This window comes from Ursus maritimus, unplaced genomic scaffold (assembly GCF_017311325.1).
Source record: "Ursus maritimus isolate PB19 unplaced genomic scaffold, ASM1731132v1 scaffold_25, whole genome shotgun sequence".
Lineage (NCBI taxonomy): Eukaryota > Metazoa > Chordata > Mammalia > Carnivora > Ursidae > Ursus > Ursus maritimus.
This window is the reverse complement of record NW_024425008.1, coordinates 10,326,278-10,347,350: the sequence shown is the minus strand read 5'-3', so window position 1 is coordinate 10,347,350 and position 21,073 is coordinate 10,326,278. Positions and strand designations below refer to the sequence as shown.

The following is a 21,073-nucleotide window of genomic DNA, read 5'->3' as shown; positions in this document are numbered from 1 at the left end:
GGAGGGAGGGGGGGGGGGGGGGGGGAGAATGGAGACTGAAGCTGTGCAGTCCCCTCCCCCACCCCAAGGGAAGAGGGACTGACCCACAGGGATGAGGTAAAGGTGGGATGGAATCCAGAGTCTTAAACACCTTGCCTGGCCCAAGGCTGGCAGTCAGCGTGGCAGCCACAGCTCTGCTTCACACCGCCAGCCCGTTCCAGAACCTTCCATGCAGCTTCAGAACAGGGCTTCTCCTCTGGAGCCTCAGACCCCAGCGTCACCATGGCAACAACCGCAAACACAGGAGCCCAGGCCTCAGTGCCATAAACAACCCTGACAGATTCAATAAATACAGATGTACTACAGCAATTTGTGGGGAATTTATGAGAAATTAAAAATTCAGCTTGGACAATAAACAACCCATTTCAGAATTTGCCCCACTTAAAGTTAAATAAACCACATGCGAGCATTTTTCGAGCATGATGTCTCAAGGCTGGAAACTGGGTCTTGCCAGGAACACTTCCTAAGGCTCCAAAGCTGGGTGCTGCTGTGGAGAGCACGTCCGCACATTTGCTGACCTCAGAAGGCACTTCACAGTTTACAAAGCACCTGAGCCCGCGTTCACCCACCTGCTGCCCGGTTAGACGGTGGGGCAAGTTCGAGTAACACCATCATGATGATGAGCCTGGAAGCCACCAAAGAGCCTGAAGCACCGTGACTTGCTCAAGGTCACACAGAGCCGGTCAAGGTCAGAGACAGGACGCACACTCAGGCCAGCCTGACTCCAAAAACACCACGCACGTCCAGCTAGCCAAGTGTGCATTTGCTACGACACACAAATTGCACCGGAGTGAGGTCTGATGTGGGGAGCTGGATGAATTCTCTAGAAATCTGCCCTATTTAAAGAGCATCAAAGGGGGTTGCTTCAAAAAGATCAACAGATTCTCGCAGGCACACACCACCCAGGGGCCAGGCGGGCTCAGATCCCTGAGGCAACTCCACCAGGCTGTCTTCAAGATGAAAGACTAGGAAATAAGCAGACTGAGACGGACAGAAAGTACCCCTGCTTCCTGCGAAGTCAGAGATTCACAGGAGGGGACAGTGAGACAGGACGCCAGAGAGCCCATCATGGGGCCTCAGCTTGTTTCATGGAGAAGAAACCAGAACCCGGCCCAGCTGCATGACAGGCAGTGAGCTCAGGGCTCCTGCTGCCTGGGACTGGGGCCCCCAGAGCCAGCCACCCTGACTGAATGCCCTCTCCTGCCACGAGCACCACACATCTCGGGGACACATGCAGGTACCATCCTGGTCCCTCTCTCCAGGCTTGCTGGCTCTGTGACCCCGAGTTTCTAGTTCAGCAATACACGAATCACCTCAAGAGGCCACAAACAGGTGGGGGAGACTCATGAGCTCTGGACACGCTGTGCTGACAGGAGCCCTCCCCAGCTCCCGCTCCCAGGTTGGGGCAGACGCCAACCCTTCTCTTGCCCCTCTGATGCGGCCCTAGGGTTGTCTGCCTCCCAGGGACATAGGTGGGTGGAGATGGGTTATCTCAGTGTTCCCAGGGGACAACAGAGGGCTTCCTGCCAGGGGCCCAAGTGAACCCCCACTGACAACAAGCATGGAGGGATGAGTCGCTAGTCCCAGTCCTACAAATGTCTGCCCTCTCAATCACAACCAACTGGACCACAGAAAATGGGCCTGTAGCCTAACGGCCACAGAAGCACCTCAGAGGGCCAGGCAGGAACCTTACAGCTGGGGCGGGGGTGGGAGGGGGCACGCTCTAGCCTAGAAGGGACCGAGGACCTGAGTCCCCCTCCCAACAGCCCAGGGATGGCACCTCTGAGCCACAGGACCCCATGCTGCTCTGCCCCGAGGTCCGCCAAATCACAAAGCAGGGGAGAGGGGGGCACAGGCCCCTCCTTACTGACCCTCCCCACACTCCGCCCTGCTCCAGGCCTGGAGACTGACCTCTGAGGACTGCCAAGACCCTGGACATCCAGCGACACCTGGCCGACGGGAGGCATCAGGAGGAGATCAGAGGGCAAGCAGGCAGCGGGGCTGGGGGATTTAGCCCTCCACTCTCTGCCTGGGCAGGCGCTTCAGCTGCGAGGGCTACAGCCTCCCTGGGACAGGCCCTCGCCCCACCAGCCCTAGGACTAGGCGCTGGGAGCCTCTCCAGCCCCCTCCAGTCCCTTCATCCCGGCCACGCCTCTGCCAGGCGTCCCCACATTAAAGTCACTTCACTGGGGCCACATAGAGGGAGTTCAACAGGGACATGTCTAGATCAACAAACATCGTAGGATCAGAGCCATGGGAAGAAACTTGAGTCAGAGAGATGCGTGTGGAACCGCAGCACAGAGCGGGCAGCGTGGGAACCCTCTCACCAGCGGTGAGGGAGGCTGGAGGGCTCGAAGGCTGGAACAGGCGAGCATCGGCACGGGGGCAGCGGACAGAGCTCGGGAATGGGGGTGACCCTGCTCTGCTGCAAGATACTGAGGACTGGGTCCACGGCAGCCTTGTAAAATTCAGAAGGGGCACAGCAGGTTTTTATGGGAAACCAGGGAGGCTGGGTTAGCATGACAGCAGGGGTGGGGAGGGTGATGGGAAGACAGCAAGCCCCGGCCATGGGGATCAGGCCCACCTGGGTTCAAAGGCCATAGCAGTTACCACTTGCCGGCTCTGTGACCTCAGATGCATCCGTAAGCAACTGACACAGCTGAGCCTCAGTTTCCCCATCTGAGTAATAAAGAGATCCCTCCTCGCAGAGTGAGTCTGAGAACTTGCCAGATAAAGTGAAATCATCCAAGAAAGACAGGGGAACCCAGGCTTGGCAACAACGAGGAATCAGCTCGACGTCATGTGGTCAGAATTCACTGGGACAGTGACCTATATATCCACACTGGAAATTCTCCTCCAAAGCCTGGGCTGGGCCCATTCCATCAGGGAAGCACTAGAGGGCTGCAATCCCACTCCCCCATCCCAAGGGAAGCGGGCATGCAAGCAGTGTTTGATACTCTTTTCAAAAGCTCCCCTTCCAGTCCTCAGTTCCCTGAATATAAGCTGGCAGCTAGTCATGGATCACTAGACATGGATTTTGTGCCAAGCTTTGGAGTAAGTGCTTTGACACTCCATCTCAATTAGTCTTCTCAACCTCAGGGGCAGGTGATGGACAACCCCCTTCCAGGCGAGGAGGCTAAGGCCGAGAGCTACATAACTAGCCCATGGCCATCAATAACTGTGTGACAAAGACTGGTCCCTTGACCACTGCGATGCTTGCTGCCTCTGAGGGAGGTGGAGTTCAGGGTGGGGGGCAGCTGCCCTGCTCTCAGCTATCTGCTACAGCCAGAATTTCTCCTGGGCTAGCAAGCTGTATATATGCGCAAAGAAGAGGAAAGCACCTGCGAGAGCGAGCGGGAGGGGTCCCAGAGAGGGATGCAGCCTGCAGCCCAGCCCTGCTGGCAAGAAGCCTGACCGCAGACCACCCAGGGGCCAGCCACCTCCCCACCAGCACATACTCGCTCCCCTTCTCTGGGTCAGGATGCCCAGGGGCAGGGCTGCAGACGGGCCTCAGCCCCCAGACACAACACCAGAGAGGGGGGTCTGGGACATGAATGAGAAAGAAAGGAGGGGAGGGATGCCTGGGTGGTGCAGGGGGTTAAGTGGCCGTCTCTTGGTTTCAGCTCAGGGAAGGAATGGGGGGAGGGAAGAAAGGGAGAGAGGGAGGGAGGGAGGGAGGGAGGGAGGAAGGAAGGAAGGAAGGAAGGAAGGGAGGGAGGGAGGGAGGGAGGGAGGGAGGGAGGAAGGAAGGAAGGGAGGAAGGAAGAGAGAGAGGGTACACGGGAGAGAAACAGATGCTGCCTAAGTAATTGGGTACATTCAAAAATCCAGAAGGACAAACTCCAAAGCAATGGTGCCTTTCCACAGTTCTCTATAATGGTTGGGTTCCCCCCCCCAGAAGTACACATTACTTTTAAAAACTGCGAGAACGATAAACATGATTGATTACGTATATAGCCCAAGAAATAATCACAGACTTGCCCCGATGATATCGGAACCAGATGCTCATGACAACGCTGTAACAGTGATAAGCCTGCACCCCCACAACATCCACCGAGGGAATTCACTAACTCTGGTTCCAGGGAGAATATTATGCGGCCACGAAGAAAACAAGCCTAAGTAGAACATTTTACAAAAGGGGAAACACTAACAATACGGTGAGTGTGTTTGTGGGGAGCAGATCACAAAAGGACAATTTTGTTTAAAATACATAAATACATCTTCCGCTTCTACACGCAGAGAAAAAACTCAAAGGACATTCACGAAGGGTGGTTGATGGTTATCTCCGGACCACCAGTTGCCCCGGAGGCCCTTCTGCACCCTCTTGAAGGACATCTTCAAACCCCTTCTGGAGGGCCAGAGAATCCCACGGGCCAGAGGGGGACAGAGGTGCAGCTCGGGCAGGCAGCCCCTCCACAGAGCTCCAAATAATGGCCCAGCCGGAATTCCCTGGGCTGGGCCTCGGACAGAATGGCTCATGGTCAAGGCCAAGGTCTGCCCTCATCACACCCTGGGACTGTGTCCCCTTCTCCCCAGGATACGCTGGCTGGGCAGAGGCCCTCGTCCCCCTCACATAAATGACAGCACCGAAGCCTCAGAGAGCAAAATAAGGAGGCTAAGGCCCAGGGCTGGCTTGGGGACACCCGGGTCTCATGAAAGTGCGACCCCAAAACCGGTCAGCCTGGAATAGCCAATCAGCACGCAACCTCATCAGGCCCTGGCTAGAGGAAGACCGGGCCTTCTGTTATTAAGTTCCATTATGTGTGCCCCCCACCCCGGCCTGTGAGGCTCCCCTCCCCCCATGCCAGGCTCCCCTCCCCCCCCATGCCAGGCTCCCCTCCCCCTAGGCCACACTCCTAGGCCATTAGCTCAGTCCCAAAGGCATCCTTTCCCATCCAGGCTTTTGACGATCCTGTCAAAACACTGTAAATAACTTATTTCCACTTGGCAGGGCTTGCAGCAAAAATATCGTCCAGGCGGGGAGAAGCCAGTGAGCCAGGGGCTCCCTCCATGCCAGGAAACCCACACTCCTCCTGCCCAGGGATCCACAGGCCCTCACCCACCGAAGATGGGAGAGACAAAGGGTTGGGGCCAGACTTCTGCCCTGTTAGGAAGCCCGTGCCCCTGTCTAAGACCGCTGGATCATTCTCAGGAACAAGAAAAGTGGTGAGCTGCTGAGCGGTCCTTAATACCCCACAACCCTGCACACCACCCGAAGCCCCCTCTGCTATTCTCAAGCTACCTGTGCACCCCCTAAGGAGGGCCTTCTCCCCTAACGTCGCCCCATCTCATTTGTAGTCTTGTCACCACCTGCTAGATGAGCCTCAGGGAAGTTCTGCCACTTCCCCAGAGCTGCACAGCCACAAAGGGGCAGAGCTGGAATCATCGGCAGACTCTCGGTCCCGGCAGGGAGCCTCCTGGGCACTGGCTTTGCCATGGCCACCCCTGGGGTCCTGCTGCAGCTCTGCTGCTCCCTTTCGAGGTGCTTCGAGGCAAAGACACTGCATGTGTGAACCTCAGCGCTCTCCCCCATCAAGTGGGCGCGCTAACAACGGCACCCAGCAAGCAGGGCACAAACAGGGGTCACTGCTGCCGGCTGGGCTGGATGGTAGAAGCCCAGCCCACAGACACCAAGGCATTCTGAAATGATTATGTGGGCATCTCAGAACTCTGAAGCCACCTTACTAGGGGATGACTGCCCAGATGCCTGGGATCCCCACATGTTCCCCCAGGACACCTGATCACCCCCCCACCACACACACACACACACACACACACACACACTGGACTGCTGAGCACCTCCAAGTGGCTTTTGCAAAGTGATGAGTGTGCCCTGCTGCACCGCCAAGTCCTGGGACACAGCGCAAGCCGGGATCTCCTTATAGGGTGTGCTCTAAGGCCATCACAGAAAGTTCTGAAAGAGAAATACTGGCAGTCCTGTTACAAAACAGGCCTGTGTAGACGGGGAGCAAGGGGCCCAGAGCAACCAGGTCCCTGAAAGGGCTACCCCGCCTGTCACTTGTACAGGACATCAGAGACCTGGGGGGCGGGGGAAGAGAAGGGGAGATGGGGCTGCGGTGATGCCCCTGGGAGTTCTCGAGATGGGGGCGGGAGGTTGAAGGGGGGGAGAGAGAAAGAGCCAAGTTACAGCCCCAGATTCACAAAATGTGGGGAAACCCATGACATCTCAGCTGTGCACAGTACTCCCGGGACCTCTCCCCAGCCAAGGCCGAGCTAGCACCCCCAGTATGGGGGGCAGGGGCCTCATGTGGCCAGGGTGGGGGGTCAGCACTCTCAGAGGTGATGCCTTCACCCCATCATGGCTGGACTCGGAGATGCAGGAAGAGGAAGTAAATGAGCCTGTGCCCTCGAATGCACCCCGGGCAGGGCAGACTCTGCTCTGATCCCGGACGGCACCACCAACCCGGCGGCACCCGCCCCCGCACAGAGGAGAGGGCCTCGGGCCACCAGAGCCAGGAGGGGACTCTGTGCACTGGGACGCCGCTGCCCCACAGCAGGAACACCGTCCCTGTCAGCTCCTCTCTAAGCAAACCAGGTGGACCTGACTTACGCGGTAACATTTCCAGCTGCTTTCCTTGGGATAACAAACCGAACAAAGATTCTTTCGTTTTGGCTCGTCTACCCATCTGATCCCTCAACGACGCAGCTCGGTTTGGACATACTGACTTTCACAGGCCCCTAAGGACGGCGTGGTCAACAAGAACAAACCAGTGAATAGTCAGGGGCAGCTCCTTCTGAGAATGTGCTGTGTGCCAGGCCCTGCGCTGCTCTTCAGCGGCACCATGTCCCTGTCACACCCCGAGGCTGGCCCCACTATTACCGCCAGTTTGTAAATGAGGTAACATGCTCACGGGGGTAAGTGCCGCCCCCGAGTGTGCTGGACACCGTTGGCTGCAGCCCAACGCCCATTCTCCTCTTTAGTAACAGAACCCCAAGTTCATAAGAGTGGACAGCATGCCCAGCAGACAGCACTTCCCAGCCTGCTGGCTGCCAGGCATTAGACCAAGGCCAGCACAGGCAGCAGTATAACATGGGACTTCTAAGGAGGTCACCTAATGAGAACAGACTCAGGTGCAAGGTGGGGGTGCCCTACTCCCATACTGCCTTCCTATGACCTGGGATATAATCATAATGGCTGGAGCTCCAGCAGCCACTTTCAGCAAGGAGGTGAGCTTGAGCCCAGAAGCCAGTGTTGCACAGACAGAGAAAAAAGGGTTCTTTATAATTTTTATGGAGCCCCCACACCAGCCCTACATTAGCCTGCATCCAGCTTCTTTGGCACAGAGAGAAGTAAAGATTTTATTTAGGCCACTGTTATTTCCAATCTGCTACTGGCAGCTGGATGCCAATCGTGAAGGCTCCACAAGGAAGCTACAGGTGGAGGGGTGTTGGGAGAATGGGAGTTGGCCGGCAGAGATCCCCCCCCATACAATATCCTTGCATGAGACCCATGGAGACGGTGCTCAGGCCACCACCCTCCTGCTTGTCTTACGTTCTCTGTTTTCACCCACATCGAGACGATGAGTTCCTATTTGTGGCACTGACAAGGTTCTTCAACAGGAAGGAAGGTTCAATCCTCTCCATGGCCCTTACACCCCCTCCTGAGGACTTCAGAGTTGTTTTCCTCCGTGGCAGTGAATCCCATTTCCCTGCACGCACCGGCCCCCAGGAACCTCAGAACTACCTGGCACGCCCACAGCCACAGGCTCACCAGTCAGTATTACAGCCCCTCTGCTCCTCGCCTTGGTTTACTCCTTCTTCCCCTTGGGGAAAGAGAGAGTGCAAAGCACACAGAACGCTGGAAGGGAGGAACCTCCTAGACCATAAAATTAACAACAGCAGCTCATTCTTCTCTGAGAGTAGTTAAAATGGCATATTATCTCATAAGTCAGCACTTCATAGGAACGAGGAAAACTATCAAGCTCACCTATACTTTCTGACCTTTCAAAATGGTGCTCCATGAGGGGCGCCTGGCCGGCTCAGCTGGAAGACAGTGCAACTCTTGATCTCGGGGTCGTTGAGTTCAAGCCCCATGCTGGGTTTGGCTATTACTTAAATAAATAAATAAACTCAAAAAAAAGAATGGTACTACATGATATATCTCTGTGTTGCTGAAAAAGAAATGCCAAGATCTCTCAGCCGGCCTCTCCTTTACGCACCATCAAGCACAATTAAGAAACTTCCACAATATACCAGTACATTCTTACTGTATTTCCTTGGTTCAAAGGCACCGTAAGTCAGAACCACCACATTAATTAAGTTCATTAAAAGGTTTTTAAGTAGGTATTGGAGAACAAAAAGGGAAAAAAAAAAAAGGAATGTTAGTATAGGCATACAAAACCAATGGAGAAGTTCATAGTGATTACTTCTAGAGAAGATGATGGGAAACTTAGCCAATTCATATATTTCTGTAATATTTCATTATTTTCCACTGATTTCCAGAGAGTTCTGGATAAGGTGCATCTCTATAAGCCAGAACTCTAGGCTGGCACAGCTTCCAGAAGAACGATGTGTGGTCTATGGTCCAGAGAAGGGGGAAAGCCCCCACAGTCCGTGATTGCATCATGACATGGGAGCCTCTGTGGGCGGTGGGCTCACGGGAGCCCACATGAGGGAGGGACTCTCTGAGCCTGGGGCATCCAAGGCTTCGGAGAGCTAGTGGCCATGAGCTTGCTCAGACAGATCAGTAAGTGTCAGCCAGATGCACCAGGAGGAGGGCCATGGTGGGCTGCCGGGAGAGGGTGTTTGGGGCACCAGGCCTCACCACATGGACGCGGGGCATCTGCATGGGGTACTTTGGGGTGCACTTGAGGAAGTGGCACAGGCTGGGTTCCCAGAGTGGGAGGCAACTACCAAGGGCTTCAGGGGCCCCTCCAAGGAACAGGTCTTCACCCTATCCCCCTAGGGCTGCAGCCGAGCTGGGACAAGATGGGGCGTGTCTGAGAAGAGCACTCTGGCAGCTGAACAGCAGACAGACGGGCAGGCCCGGGAGAGAGCTCAAGACACCGCAAGAACGGAGTTGTAAGGAAGCGCTGCGCTGGTCTCAGAATGATGCAGAACCAGGAGCGGGGCATGGGGGGGGGGGGGCCACACGTGGACTGTGGTGCCAGCCTGCTGGGGTTTCTCTGCCTGTGCTAGCTGAGGGACTGGGGTGAGCGCTCTCGGACTCAGTTTCCTCATCTGTAAAGTAGGGATAACAAAAGTTTATCCATTCAACTGCACTAATAATAGTGCAGACAGTCCCTCATGGCTGTGGGGCTTAAATGAGTTACCACGGGAAAGTGCTTCCAGAAGTTCCCAAACCACAGCAGCCTGTGCTCATGTCTGCTTTGATCCCCTGCCCTGCCCCCTGGTAGCGACCCCTCCTCAGGAGATGCCCAACCCGTTCTCGCAAGGCCTCCCCCTCCCGCCAGGCCCAGGGGCCTCCAGGACCCGCCCCAGCACTGTCCTCCCTCACCTCCCGGAGGCCAGAGACCAGTACAGTGCAGGGCGCAGTCACTGTAATCTCGAGGCAGTGTGGCAAGTCCATCCTTGGGTGACCCCAACCCCCACTTCTAGCACGGAGCCAGGCAAGGCATTTACAATGCAGTAAACCACCATGAGTCCTTGCCGTGGGGGCAGTGCAGGGCTGCGAACAGTCTCCGAGCCACAGGGCCCTGCACATCGTAAGATCTTGATGCCCTAGACTCAGTGACGTCACTTCTAGAAGGCCACCCGAGACAGAACCCGGGACGTGAAGGGACACCCACGGCAACACTGTTCAGAGCAGTAAACCAGAAACCACGAGAACCCGAGGCTCTGGGATGGAAAATGGCTACAGACGCTGGGGATGGCCTGATGACGGGAAAGTGGTACCGCCCCCGGGATGGTCCGTTCCAAGGTGATGAAACAGGTCACACAACCTACAGACACAGAAACACCCCAGATTCACACAGGAAGTAACAAATAGCATATTTTAGGTAAAGGTATACGAAAAGACTAAAAAATAGCCGTTTCGAGGAGCATCTCTGTGCTTATTTATTTGAGAGAGAGAGAGAGAGAGAGAGAGAGCACGAGCGGGGGAGGGGCAGAAGGAGAGAGAGAGTGTCTCAAGCAGACTGTGCTGCGTGTGGAGCCCGACGCAGGACGCGATGAGCTGAAACCAAGAGTCGGATGCTTAGCCGACTGTGCCAGCCAGGCGCCCCTGGGCTTTCATTCTTAAGCCCGTCTTTCAGATTTCAAAAACGAGCACGTATTACTTAATGAGGAAAGAATAATGAAGAACTTGTTTATTTGTGGTTTTGTTTAACAAACAAAGGCGCTCAGGGCCTGCCCTGTCCTGTGCGGACAGCTCAGTCCTTAATTCGATCACCCAGTACATGGAGCACACACCGGGGCCAGGCCCTGCACGCCCCAGAGGCAAGAAGTGCTGGTCCAGAAGGAGACCTCAACTCACAGCTCCAGCTGGGCACGGAGGGGGTCTGCTGGGAGAGCAGGGAAGGTGTCATGTCTAACAGCACAAATAAAAACACAACAGCGGAAAGGGCAACGCCAGCTTGTCAGCCAACGACTCAAGCCGCCTGGTGGTCTGTGAGAAGGAGCTGAAGGCATAGCCTGCTCCTCTCAGTGCTGGCTGTGCACCCAGGGCCCGCCCGTCAATCCCCTGTCTCGCCCGGTCACAGCCCCCCCGGAGGTGTCCCCCCAACTGCGCTGGCACGGTGCACCCAGCTGCACTGGGGGCCGGGCTTCAGCAGCTCGGGGCCGGGCACTCTGACCCGCTCCGGACCACGCCCATGGCAACGTGGCCATGCCCACAGCCGGCGGACCACACTTTGAGTAGCAACACCCCGGACGACTTCACCTCTGAGCAACCTCAAAACAGGCAGCGACTTTCAAGGCAGAATCTTTGCTTCTGGCTCTTCCGGTTGCCCTTTCCATCCCTTCCTATTCCCCTCCACTCTCCCTCCCATCTCTTCGCTTTTACATGAAGTACATGGAAGGGAGCAGGGCGCAGGAGCCTGGCCTGGCGAGCCGTGGTGCAGAGAGGCCTGGGTCCCACCAGGACACACAGGCGCCCAGCTTCCCTAGCAGGGGTGCTTCCTTTCTTTTTTTTCTTTTTTTTTTTTTTTAAGATTTTATTTCTTTATGTGACAGAGAGACAGCCAGCGAGAGAGGGAACACAGCAGGGGGAGTGGGAGAGGAAGAAGCAGGCTCCCAGCGGAGGAGCCCGATGCGGGACTCGATCCCAGAACGCTGGGATCACGCCCTGAGCCGAAGGCAGACACTTAACAACTGAGCCACCCAGGCGCCCCAGGGGTGCTTTCTGTTTTAATGACAAGCTCCAGTTGACTCAGCGAGTAGAAGGCTGGGTAGAGACACCCCAGAACAGAGACTCACGGGCCTCTGAAGCCACACAGGACTGCCCTGACGCCAGAGACAGTTTCTATTTGCAACAGCGAGCCTAAAAAACTCAAAAGTAAAAATAAACCTGACAGAACGGAAACCATTCAGCATAGACACGGGCAGCACTCAGCACCTCATGGCCATTTTCCCACGTTGGCCACCCAGATGCCATCGCTCCTGAACGGTTCCTAAAAACATGTGAGGAGAGCAGACCCTGATTTACAGAGGGCTCCCCCCACCCCATGGTGACATCACTGTAAAAAATACATAAATTAGTCCAACACTGTTACACATATACCCTAAGTAAATGATTGAGAATGAAAATAATTTTAAAATGTTCTGGAAAAAAAAAAGAAATGCAAACACTTCATTTCAAATAGTAAAAAGCAAAATCTATCTTTAAAAAAGCAATGAGGGGCGCCTGGGTGGCTCAGTCGGCAGAATGGCCGACTCTTGATCCCAGCTCAGCTCTCGATCTCAAGGTTGCCAGTTTAAGTCCCATGTTGGGCTCCACACTGGGCATGGAGCCTACTTTTAAAAAAATTAATAAATTAACTTAAAAAAATACATTAAAAAAGGACATCTGCTAAAATCCACAATAGTTAGAAACCCAAAAGTGTTACTTTGGATGGGGTGGGGTGGAGCAAACAGACCACATTCTTTTTTTTTTTTTTTTTTTTAAGATTTATTTATTTGAGAGAGGGCAAGCATGAGTGGGCAGAGGGAGAGGGAGAATCCCAGGCCGACTCCACGTGGCCAGGACCCTGAGATCACGACCTGAACCGAAACCAAGAGTCGGATGCTTAACCAACTGCACCACCCAGGAACCCCCAGCCCACAGTCTTCACACCAGACAATGTATCTTTCTAAACAGCACTGTCTCACGTATAGCTGTACCCCACCTCCCCCCACAAACCATGCTGTTCACAACAAAGGATGAGGGACAGTAAACCCGTACTCCTTAAGCTTCTATCAGGTGTCTTCAGTCCTGTGGGGTAAGCGTCCTCTCATTTTAAAGACGACGCAAGTGGGATCACACACAGTCCGAAAACAGACTAATAGGAACTCAAACCCAGGTCGTCTCCGGGCTGCACGGGGTGGGGGTCAAGCACAGCCAAGAACAGCCTGTATCCCAATAATGGACCCAATGACCATGGAAATGTTCTGTACAGTCAATTTCCCAATCCCACGGCCACCTGCCTGGAGGTGCTGGGGTCTGCTGTCAGAGGTCGGGGTCAGAGCCACACTCTGGAACTTTCAGAAGCCCCCACCCACGAGGAGGTGGCTGGACAGTTGCCACGGGCTCCTGAGCTGCACGGAGGTCAGGCCCCCAATAAACACCAAAGCAACCCACATTCCTGCAGCCCCTGACACTCGGCTCCAAAGCGCCCGGCAGAGGGAGCCAATGAAAGGCAGACTGTTCACAGGGGTCCACCCCTCCTGAGCCCCAATCGCCTGGAAATAAAATCCAGGGAGGGCACTGAGACAGGGTTGGTGGCAGAGGGAACCCAGCTGGGGATTAATCATTGGACGCCTCCAACTATGTACCTTTTGAAACAATTTCTGAATCACTAAAAACATTACCCAAGTAACAAATGCATTTTTTAAAGCCCAACAGAGAACTGAGCACCTGTAAGCCTTGGAAAGAGGCACACAACTCAGCCAATGGGTTCTCCCTGGGGCTCTAAGTGAGGAAGCCCGCTCTCTACTGAACTCACCTTGCCTAGATTCAACGCACCTGCGTGAACCAGCCCTCCCTCCCTGGCTGCTCCTCTTCCTGCACCCCCACACCCTACAGCATGGCCAAAATAAGTGAGAAAGCTGGGAAGTGACCCCTCCCTCCCCCTCACCTGTCACCTCCACCCACACCTTACCATCTGTCTCCCCTGCATTCCACAACTGCATTAATTCCAGCCAGACGCCATCATCACCACCACCACCCCAAGCCATGGCCCCAGGCTCCTTCCAGAAGACTCAGCTAATCGTCCCCCACGTGCCCTCCTGCGGGATCTTTCACCATGGCCTCTAACTGGGGCACACACCCCTCCCACACAGAAGCCCTTCAATGCCCTCCAAACCAATGCCACGTGAACAGCTCATGGGCTCTCTTTAGGTCTGGCCCTGCTGCCCTCTCCAACCTGGGCACTTGCCGACTCCTTCAGGGCCAAGGCCCCAGTGCTTCCAAACCACTCACAGTCAACAGACCCCCTTGCCCAGGTTTTGCCCACATGGGCTCCCTGCCTGCAATGACTTTGAAGTCCCTCACTCCCCACCCGCACGCGGGCCTGGTGTATCCTGTATCAAGAAGCATCAACCTCCCTACAAGGCCTTCCTCACCCTTTGCCCAACCGCCCCTCTTAAGTGTCCCCTCCTGTGTCCTCACAGGCCCCCAGCACAGAACAGACAAGCCCCAGAGCACCCTGGGGCTGGCCCATGAGCTCGGGGACAGTCCCCATGGCAGCCCCCACCCAGATGCCCAGCACGCATCCCCCAGCTCTTGCCATCCTTCCATCTCTTTCTCAGTCTTCCCCTTTCTGCTTGATGGTCTCCACCCAACCTCTTTTCCCAAACGGCTTGCCCAGAAGCAGAGCAAACGCACACACAAGGCACTCCAACATCCCCAACGAGCAACATCCTGGAGAAACCCGGGCCAAAGGCCTGCTGCCTGCCCTCACTCTTCTGCAAGCTGGGGAACCTTATTTCCGTCCTCGCCCGCCTGAGAAACAGCAGCTGCTCCAGAGACGGGCTTTCGTCATGTCTGAATTCTCAAGGAATTTGGAAGGAGGACAGTTGATCTCTGCCGGGTAGCTGTACTTCCCACACTTCCGGCTTGCCCCTTTGCATTTTAATGTACAACCGCAGCCCCTCTTCCTACAAACAGCCCTCTCCTTCTCCCCCTGCGCTCTGCAAACACCTGGTAGAAAGCCCCAGAACGTGTGAGGCCAGGGAAGGATGCAAAACACTGTTTCCCGAGGACGCGGAGGCTGGAGGTGGCAGGATGACAGGGTGTGCTGTTCTTTCCTGATCTTCCTCCAACAAATTCAGGGCTGCCCTAGCAAGGGGTGGTAGGGTCCAGGGACAGAGAAACTCCCAGGCTCCCCCCTCCAGTCCTTCCCCCAGGTCAGGTCAGAGCGGAAAATGCTCCCCAGGGGACACCATCCTGCAGGACTGATGCGAGCTTCCTGCTCGGCCCTCAGCAGAGCCCCAGGCCCATGTCCCATGCCCCCCAGGCCACAGGTGACCCAAGTGGCCAACACATGTCTGCTCCCAACAAAAGCTCCCTGGGTGGAGGGACAGTGATGGCTGTGCCGTGGTCAGCACTTGGTCGTTTCTAGCATCTCTGTGTTGCAGGAGCAGGAGCACAAGGGCCTGGGGAGCAGGCAAAGCCCTGGCCGGGACCGTGGGCTTGAACCTGCCTCTCGGCCTGGCTCTGCCAGGTGGACGAGGCTTATAGCCACCAGCCAGGGTCACCCTGCCTCCTCAGGTGAGCCTTCCTGACTGAACAATCTCTTCCAGACTGCCGACAGCGGAAGGCCCCTGGCTTTGGCCCGTGTGAGTCTCCAGCACCTGAGGCCTGGTACACAGCAGGCCTCCAGGAAAGATCTGCTGAGTGCCGCTGCAGAGAGAGCCCGGTCTACCCAACCCACACCTGCTGGCCACCAGGGGCCCCTCCTCTCAATGGCTAAGCAAGGCCTGAAATGGTGAGTCGGGGGTCTGCGTGTCCAGCATCCTCCGTACAGGAACGCCAAGGAAGAAACTGAAGCAAACGGCTATGGGCGACCATCAGTCACCACAGGCAGCCCATGCGGACAAAGGAATGTGCTCCACTCTCCCCTTGTCTTCCTGCCTGAGCCCCAACATTACACACGAGGCAAGACTTCCACTCCTCCTGGCCCTCCTGGACTTGGGGCTTCTCACACTGCACGAACAGAGAGAGAACGGCAGGTCCTCCTTATCAGAGCGTCACCTGGCCTCACAGACCGAGGTTAGGGGAGGCCAGTCGGCCTGCAGACAGGCCCACCGCCAAGGCCCTTCTGGGTCTCAGTGGATGCACAGCCCAAGTGCGGCCTCTGGACGGACTGGGAGCCAGGCCACTGCCCCCTCCAAGACGGTACCTGCCTCAGAGCCCAGTTCTGAGAAGTCAGTGGGGTTATGTTCAAAAGCAGCGGCCTTCACACCAAAGCCCCCAGAATAAATGTTTAAAGCTATGTATCTATTTGTACATTTGCAAGATGACATCTTAAATTTCTCACGGTAAGTTTAAATACTTGTAGAGGATGTAATTTCCAACATACTATAAATATTAACATTTCAAAATAAAACTGTTACTGTTTCTCTTTTAAATGGATCCAATGGAATCTAAATACCATTGCGATTTGAGACCCACCATCATCCATCCTAAAAGTACAGAATCTGGTTCTTCCTAAACACTTGGAAACTTAAAAAGTTCCTTTTGCCTCCTCAAATTCCAATTTCCAACCCACATTCCTCGGTGTATTTCATGTTTAAAGGCCTTTCACTGATTAGACTATTAAGCTATGCAGGAAAAACATATATATACATATATAAGTATATAAATGCTTTAATTTTTTTATTTCGTGTGACCATCCAGCTCTGTCAGAAATTTTCCTCTGGACTAAATTATTATTACAATTACTGTTAGTACATAATTGATCCGTATAACAGAAACATTACAAACTGCACACGGAATAAACACAAAACATCAAATCTCATTAGAAATACGTCTCCGGAGAGAGACGAGCGGGAATTTTTCAGAAGTATTTCACGTATCCACAGATGAAGGGAGAGCTCGCTGTCAGTTGTATTTTTCAATGTTTATAGATCCAAGTGCTGAGACCACTTCTTCGAACAAATAAAAAGATGGAAAGATATTTACAGAGCAAATTCTCCGAATTCCTTTAAAATGACATGCCAAGAATTACAGTAATTGTTATCAAAAATCATTTTTCATGTTCTATCAGCTGACAACGCATCAGGTCCTCTCGCAGTGCTGCTGCTGCAAGAGAAGCCTTACGTGCCCACGGACCACAGTGACCAGCCGGCTGCAAGGCCTCGGCGGGTTTCATGCCCCTCGGTCACATGGGTCACATCTGCCTTGGACAATGGAAAGAACAAGCTTTCTGTGTGCCAGGCATTGGCATCAACTGTCTTACCCAAATTAACTCAATTAGGCCTCACATGATCCCAGGCGATAGGCACAACTATTATCCCCACTTTACAGCTGGGGAAACTGAGGCTCCAGGTGGTTAGGCAACTGGCCCGAGGTCACACAGCCAAAAAGGTGAGCCCAGGTGATCCTGACCATCACTGCTGCACGTACTGGCTCTGCAGAGATGGGAAGAGGGGAGGGCCGCTGCAGAAAGGATGCCAGGAAGGACAGCTGATAAACTCCTTCCCAAGCACGTGTGCTGCGGGGACGGGCACGGGACGGAGCTGAGGAGCTGCAAGGTTTGCTTTCTGCAATGTGCTCCCACCCTCCCGTGGAGAGGTTACCCACGGATGCTTCCTGCACGTGAATGGCGTCGGTGCCCGGCACACCACCGTCCCCAGTAGACGTTATCACTCACGTTGTTACTACCGCCATTCACCAGCAGCAAGAGAACTCACTCCCCTGACATGAGTACCCCGTGGGACCCTATCAGCACTTTATAGTCTTGGCTCCTTTTTTAAATAGTAGCCAGACCAGGGGTGCCTGGGTGGCTCGGTCGGTTAGTTGAGGCTCAGGTCATGATCTCAGGGTTCTGAGATCGAGCCCCGAGTTGGACTCTGCGCTCAGCCGGGGGTCTGCTTGAAGACTCTGCCCCCCCCCCCACTCACACTCGAGAGTGTGAGCTCTCTCTCTGTCTCTCGGTCTCTCTGAAATAAATAAATAAATCTTAAAAAAAAAAAAATAGTAGCCAAAGCCCAGGTGATAACAGCCCTGGAAACATTTAGTAAATGGAACACGTAGCAAAACTAACGTGCCAAGAAGCCCCGGTTAGCAGAAAAACCATGGGCTCTGGAGACACACCAACCCACAATCAAACCCTGAGGCTACCACTTACCGGCCGAGTTCCCCAAGGGACATCCTGAGTCTCTGTTTCCTCATCTCTACAATGGGCATGAAAACACTACTCCTGTCCCTGGGTGGCTGCACAACAAGGGACAATGCCACTGGGGCACGGGACACAAGAAGTGCCAGGCGCTGGCTGGTGGAACGCTCACTCTCCTCCCCTTCAGTCACTGACACCTTGTGTGTGAGAAGCACCCAGCCCTGGCATTCAGCGGCCCACCAGCCCAGGCATCCGGCCCACAGAGGCCTGGCGGATTCTGAAACACCAGCCAAGTGTCTTGGCTTCCAAATTTTGCAAAGAGTCCTTCTCTGCATCTTGAAATTCCAAGTTCTCCAAACACCGGGGGACGCCCGGAGGAGGTGCTGAGAGAGCATCGCGGTGGCTTTTATTTTTAGATACTGGTGTGGAAAGCATCCAGTTTGGCTTCTCTCTGGTCCCCAGCCACCACTTCCTCCCCGAAGTCATCACCAAAGTGAACAGCAGATACCTCAAGGAAGAGTTTGCAACTCTTCTTCTGCCTGGTAAATTCTAGAACAATGGCTCCGAGTCTCCCGTTCCACCCCGGACTAAGTGGATTAAAGGTTTTAGTCTAAATCTTCCCAGGAAGCCATGTAAAGCAAACACGCTGCCCCCAGGTTGTCCTCACATCCTGAAACTCCGAGGCCCTCTCCCCTCCTCTCCACTCCCCTCCCCTCCCCTTCCCTCCACTTCCCTCCCTCCTGTGACAGGGGTAGGAGCATCTCACGGTGTTAGTCTGGGGTCTTCTAGAATGGGAATCAGGTATTGGGGGAAGGGCACGTTTCTTCCCTTTTTAAGTAACATGCTTGCTGGTGAGCACATGAACTCACTTCCTCTAAAAAAAACTGCTCCCCACAGAAATTTCTGCGCGAACCCTGACAAGCACTGTAGCTAACCTCACGGAAGATTAAGAATCCTCCCAGCAGCCACTACCAATCAATCAGATATGGCCCCGAAAGCACATGTACGTCTTAGCCAATCCTGAATTCCGACTTCCCCCTTTGAATGTATAAGAAATTAAGGTCCACAAAAATAAAATAAAATAAAATTCAACAAGGTAATAAAAAAAAAAAAAAAAAAAGAAATTAAGGTCCACAGAAAGACTCCGTGCGGATCACGCAACTCTGCGGAGCCAAAACGAGCCTGGATGAAAAATCAACGGCCAATAAGGGACTTCCAGAAACTACCCCCTCCCCCAAAACCAACCTCAGCCTCCAGCTGACAAGTTCAACCAGCTACAAGGAGGGAGACCAGAGGAAGAATTAATTCGGCTGCCCTCCACCAAAGGCTTCCAGACAGAGAAAACCAGTCCCACCCCACCAACACTCCCATGGCTGCTATCAGAGTATGTACATCTATTTTGGGGAGACAGAGCACACCCCAGGCCCTGGGAGGTCTTCTCTTTCCATTCATCCTTCCTTCACCAGACAATGAGCACCTGACCCAAGTGTGTCCCAGGGTGAGGCAGCACAGGGGTCAGGAGCCTCCCCCCCGCCGCCCCGACTCAGTCCACTCACTCTCTAGGAGCCAGGGGCTCGTAGGGAAGATCAGATGTGACCGACCGAGAGCAGGGAGGGGATGTGCCTGACCTAGGGGTGTGGGGAGAGAAGGACAGGGGAGCAAGAGTCATCTTGGAGATGATACCACTTACAAGAATGGTCCGAGAAAGGAGAGGGCTCACCCCTAGAGGGCCGAGTAGCCAAGGCAGGGGCTCAGGGGGCTCGTGTTCCCTCGGCAGAGACACAGGGCAGATACAGACAAACCGTGGGGGTAAGAGGACCCCAGACACCTGGTTGGGTGGCCATGCTCCCGCACCCTGCCTACCCCCACCCCCACCCAGAGCCACCTCTCCCCCTGCCAGCTCCTTCCACGGATAAAGCCATTGCAACTCCACAAACCCCAGAGACCACCAACCACAACCCACGTCCTGCCAGGGCAGAAATCACCGAGACTCCACACAGGGAGAGGTTAAACATGAGAAGCAAGGGAAGGTGCTCAGGCACCCAGACTCTTGCGGGAGAGGAGGAAAGGGGAGCCCCGAAAGGCCCACCCACATGAAAAATGGGGAGGGTGCGGTCTGTACTCACCTGCACCACTTCTATCCCTCGCTTCCTGTGGAGAGAAACAAAGAAAACAAAGGTTACTCAAGCAGTCAGGAAGCATCCTTCCAGAACATTCACGACAGCCAACTGAAGGCAGGAGGGTGGGGAGAGCCCGTGGCTGCACCTCTCAAACACAGTCCCCAGACAGCCCCATTAGCAAAGGGAAGGTTTGTGAACTCCTAGTCAGTCCTCAAAGCCACCTCCTGGCAGAGAGTCGTTTCCCAGACGGACTTGGCTGTCGTTCTACAAAGACCCCAAGTTTGCTGGTTTTCCTCACAGCCAGCTGTCTCCCTCTCCAATCTCAGGGCCAGCCTGGATCACCCCAGATGCTCCCCTCCACCAGATTTACCACCAACGGCCTGACCTTCCTTCCTTGATTCAATCACTTCCCATAGCTCCCCATTTCCTCCGATATCTGGTCTAACACCTTGGCCTGGCCTTCCAGGTCTGCCTCAGTCCATCCGCTCTCCCATGCTGCAGGACGCCCCAAAACCCTTCAGCCCTGCTCAGCTCAGTCCACGCAATCCTGGCCATCTCTAGCCCCACTGACACCCAACACACCCTCTGAGCCCGGGTCAACCATCACGGGCCTCACCCATATTGCTGCCAGCCTGGACCCTGCCTCCTCCAGCCCTCACCCACCATCCCATGGCCACTGTTCTCCCACACACATGCCCTAACCCACCCCGCCCCCTACAGACAGGGCCAGAGTCTCCGAGGAACACACAAAGGCCCCCTGCAACTCACCCACCTTTACCCCCCCCACACCCCAAGCCACTTCTCCAAGCCTTGGTCCACACGTTCCATCCCAGCCTTTCGGATGTGGTACAGACAGAAGCTCTCCCAGGAAATCTTCCCCCTGACCCACGACACCCTCGCCCCACCCACCTACTCAGAGCCAGAATACTCCTGAGAACCTGGGGCCACCACCATCCCGGCCCTTCGTTTCCTGGGGCAGGATGCTGGGGAAGGCACAGGGGTCTGTGTGGAATGCCAATGGCACGCCCATGGCCATGCCCAGGTGCATTTTCCTGGGAAGAAAGGCCAGGCCCCCCACAGGTGCTCAGAGGAGGCTGTACCAGGCAAAGCTGGAAATTAGAGCAGGGACTATGGCAGGTTCGATGGCTGTGTGTACCGTGTGCCTACTTACGGCGCCCACCTGGCATACAGACACTCCCTAAATGTAAATACATAAACGTTCAGCTCAGGTTCCAGTGCCCACCTGGCCCAGCACTGGGACACACCAAAGGCAAGAGCCATCACTCAGGCCCTGGAGGGGCTCACGGTCTCGGGGAGGAGGTGGGCACAAAGCCCCCTAGGCACCGTCACCATCCCCTCACACAACACAGCCGAGGCAATGTGACGCCTACCAATCCTACGTTTGTTGGTTAGCTCATCCGAGTGTTTCCCAACACCGCCTGAGAGCCGGCACCCAGC

The 21,073-nt window shown here is 54.9% G+C and overlaps 1 protein-coding gene across 7 annotated transcripts in view; it reads right to left on the bottom strand.

Annotated features, from left to right (window-relative positions):
* ITPK1 (inositol-tetrakisphosphate 1-kinase) overlaps positions 1 to 21,073 on the bottom strand; it is a 168,991-nt gene that overhangs the window by 110,370 nt on the left and 37,548 nt on the right. For 6 of the 7 annotated variants that reach the window (XM_040641509.1, XM_040641506.1, XM_040641507.1 and 3 more), the window contains one exon: positions 19,622 to 19,646. The exons of the other annotated variant lie outside the window; for it this stretch is intronic. In XM_040641509.1, the coding sequence (XP_040497443.1) occupies positions 19,622 to 19,646 (25 nt within the window). The remainder of the gene's footprint in view (positions 1 to 19,621; positions 19,647 to 21,073) is intronic. 7 annotated transcript variants of the gene reach the window in all.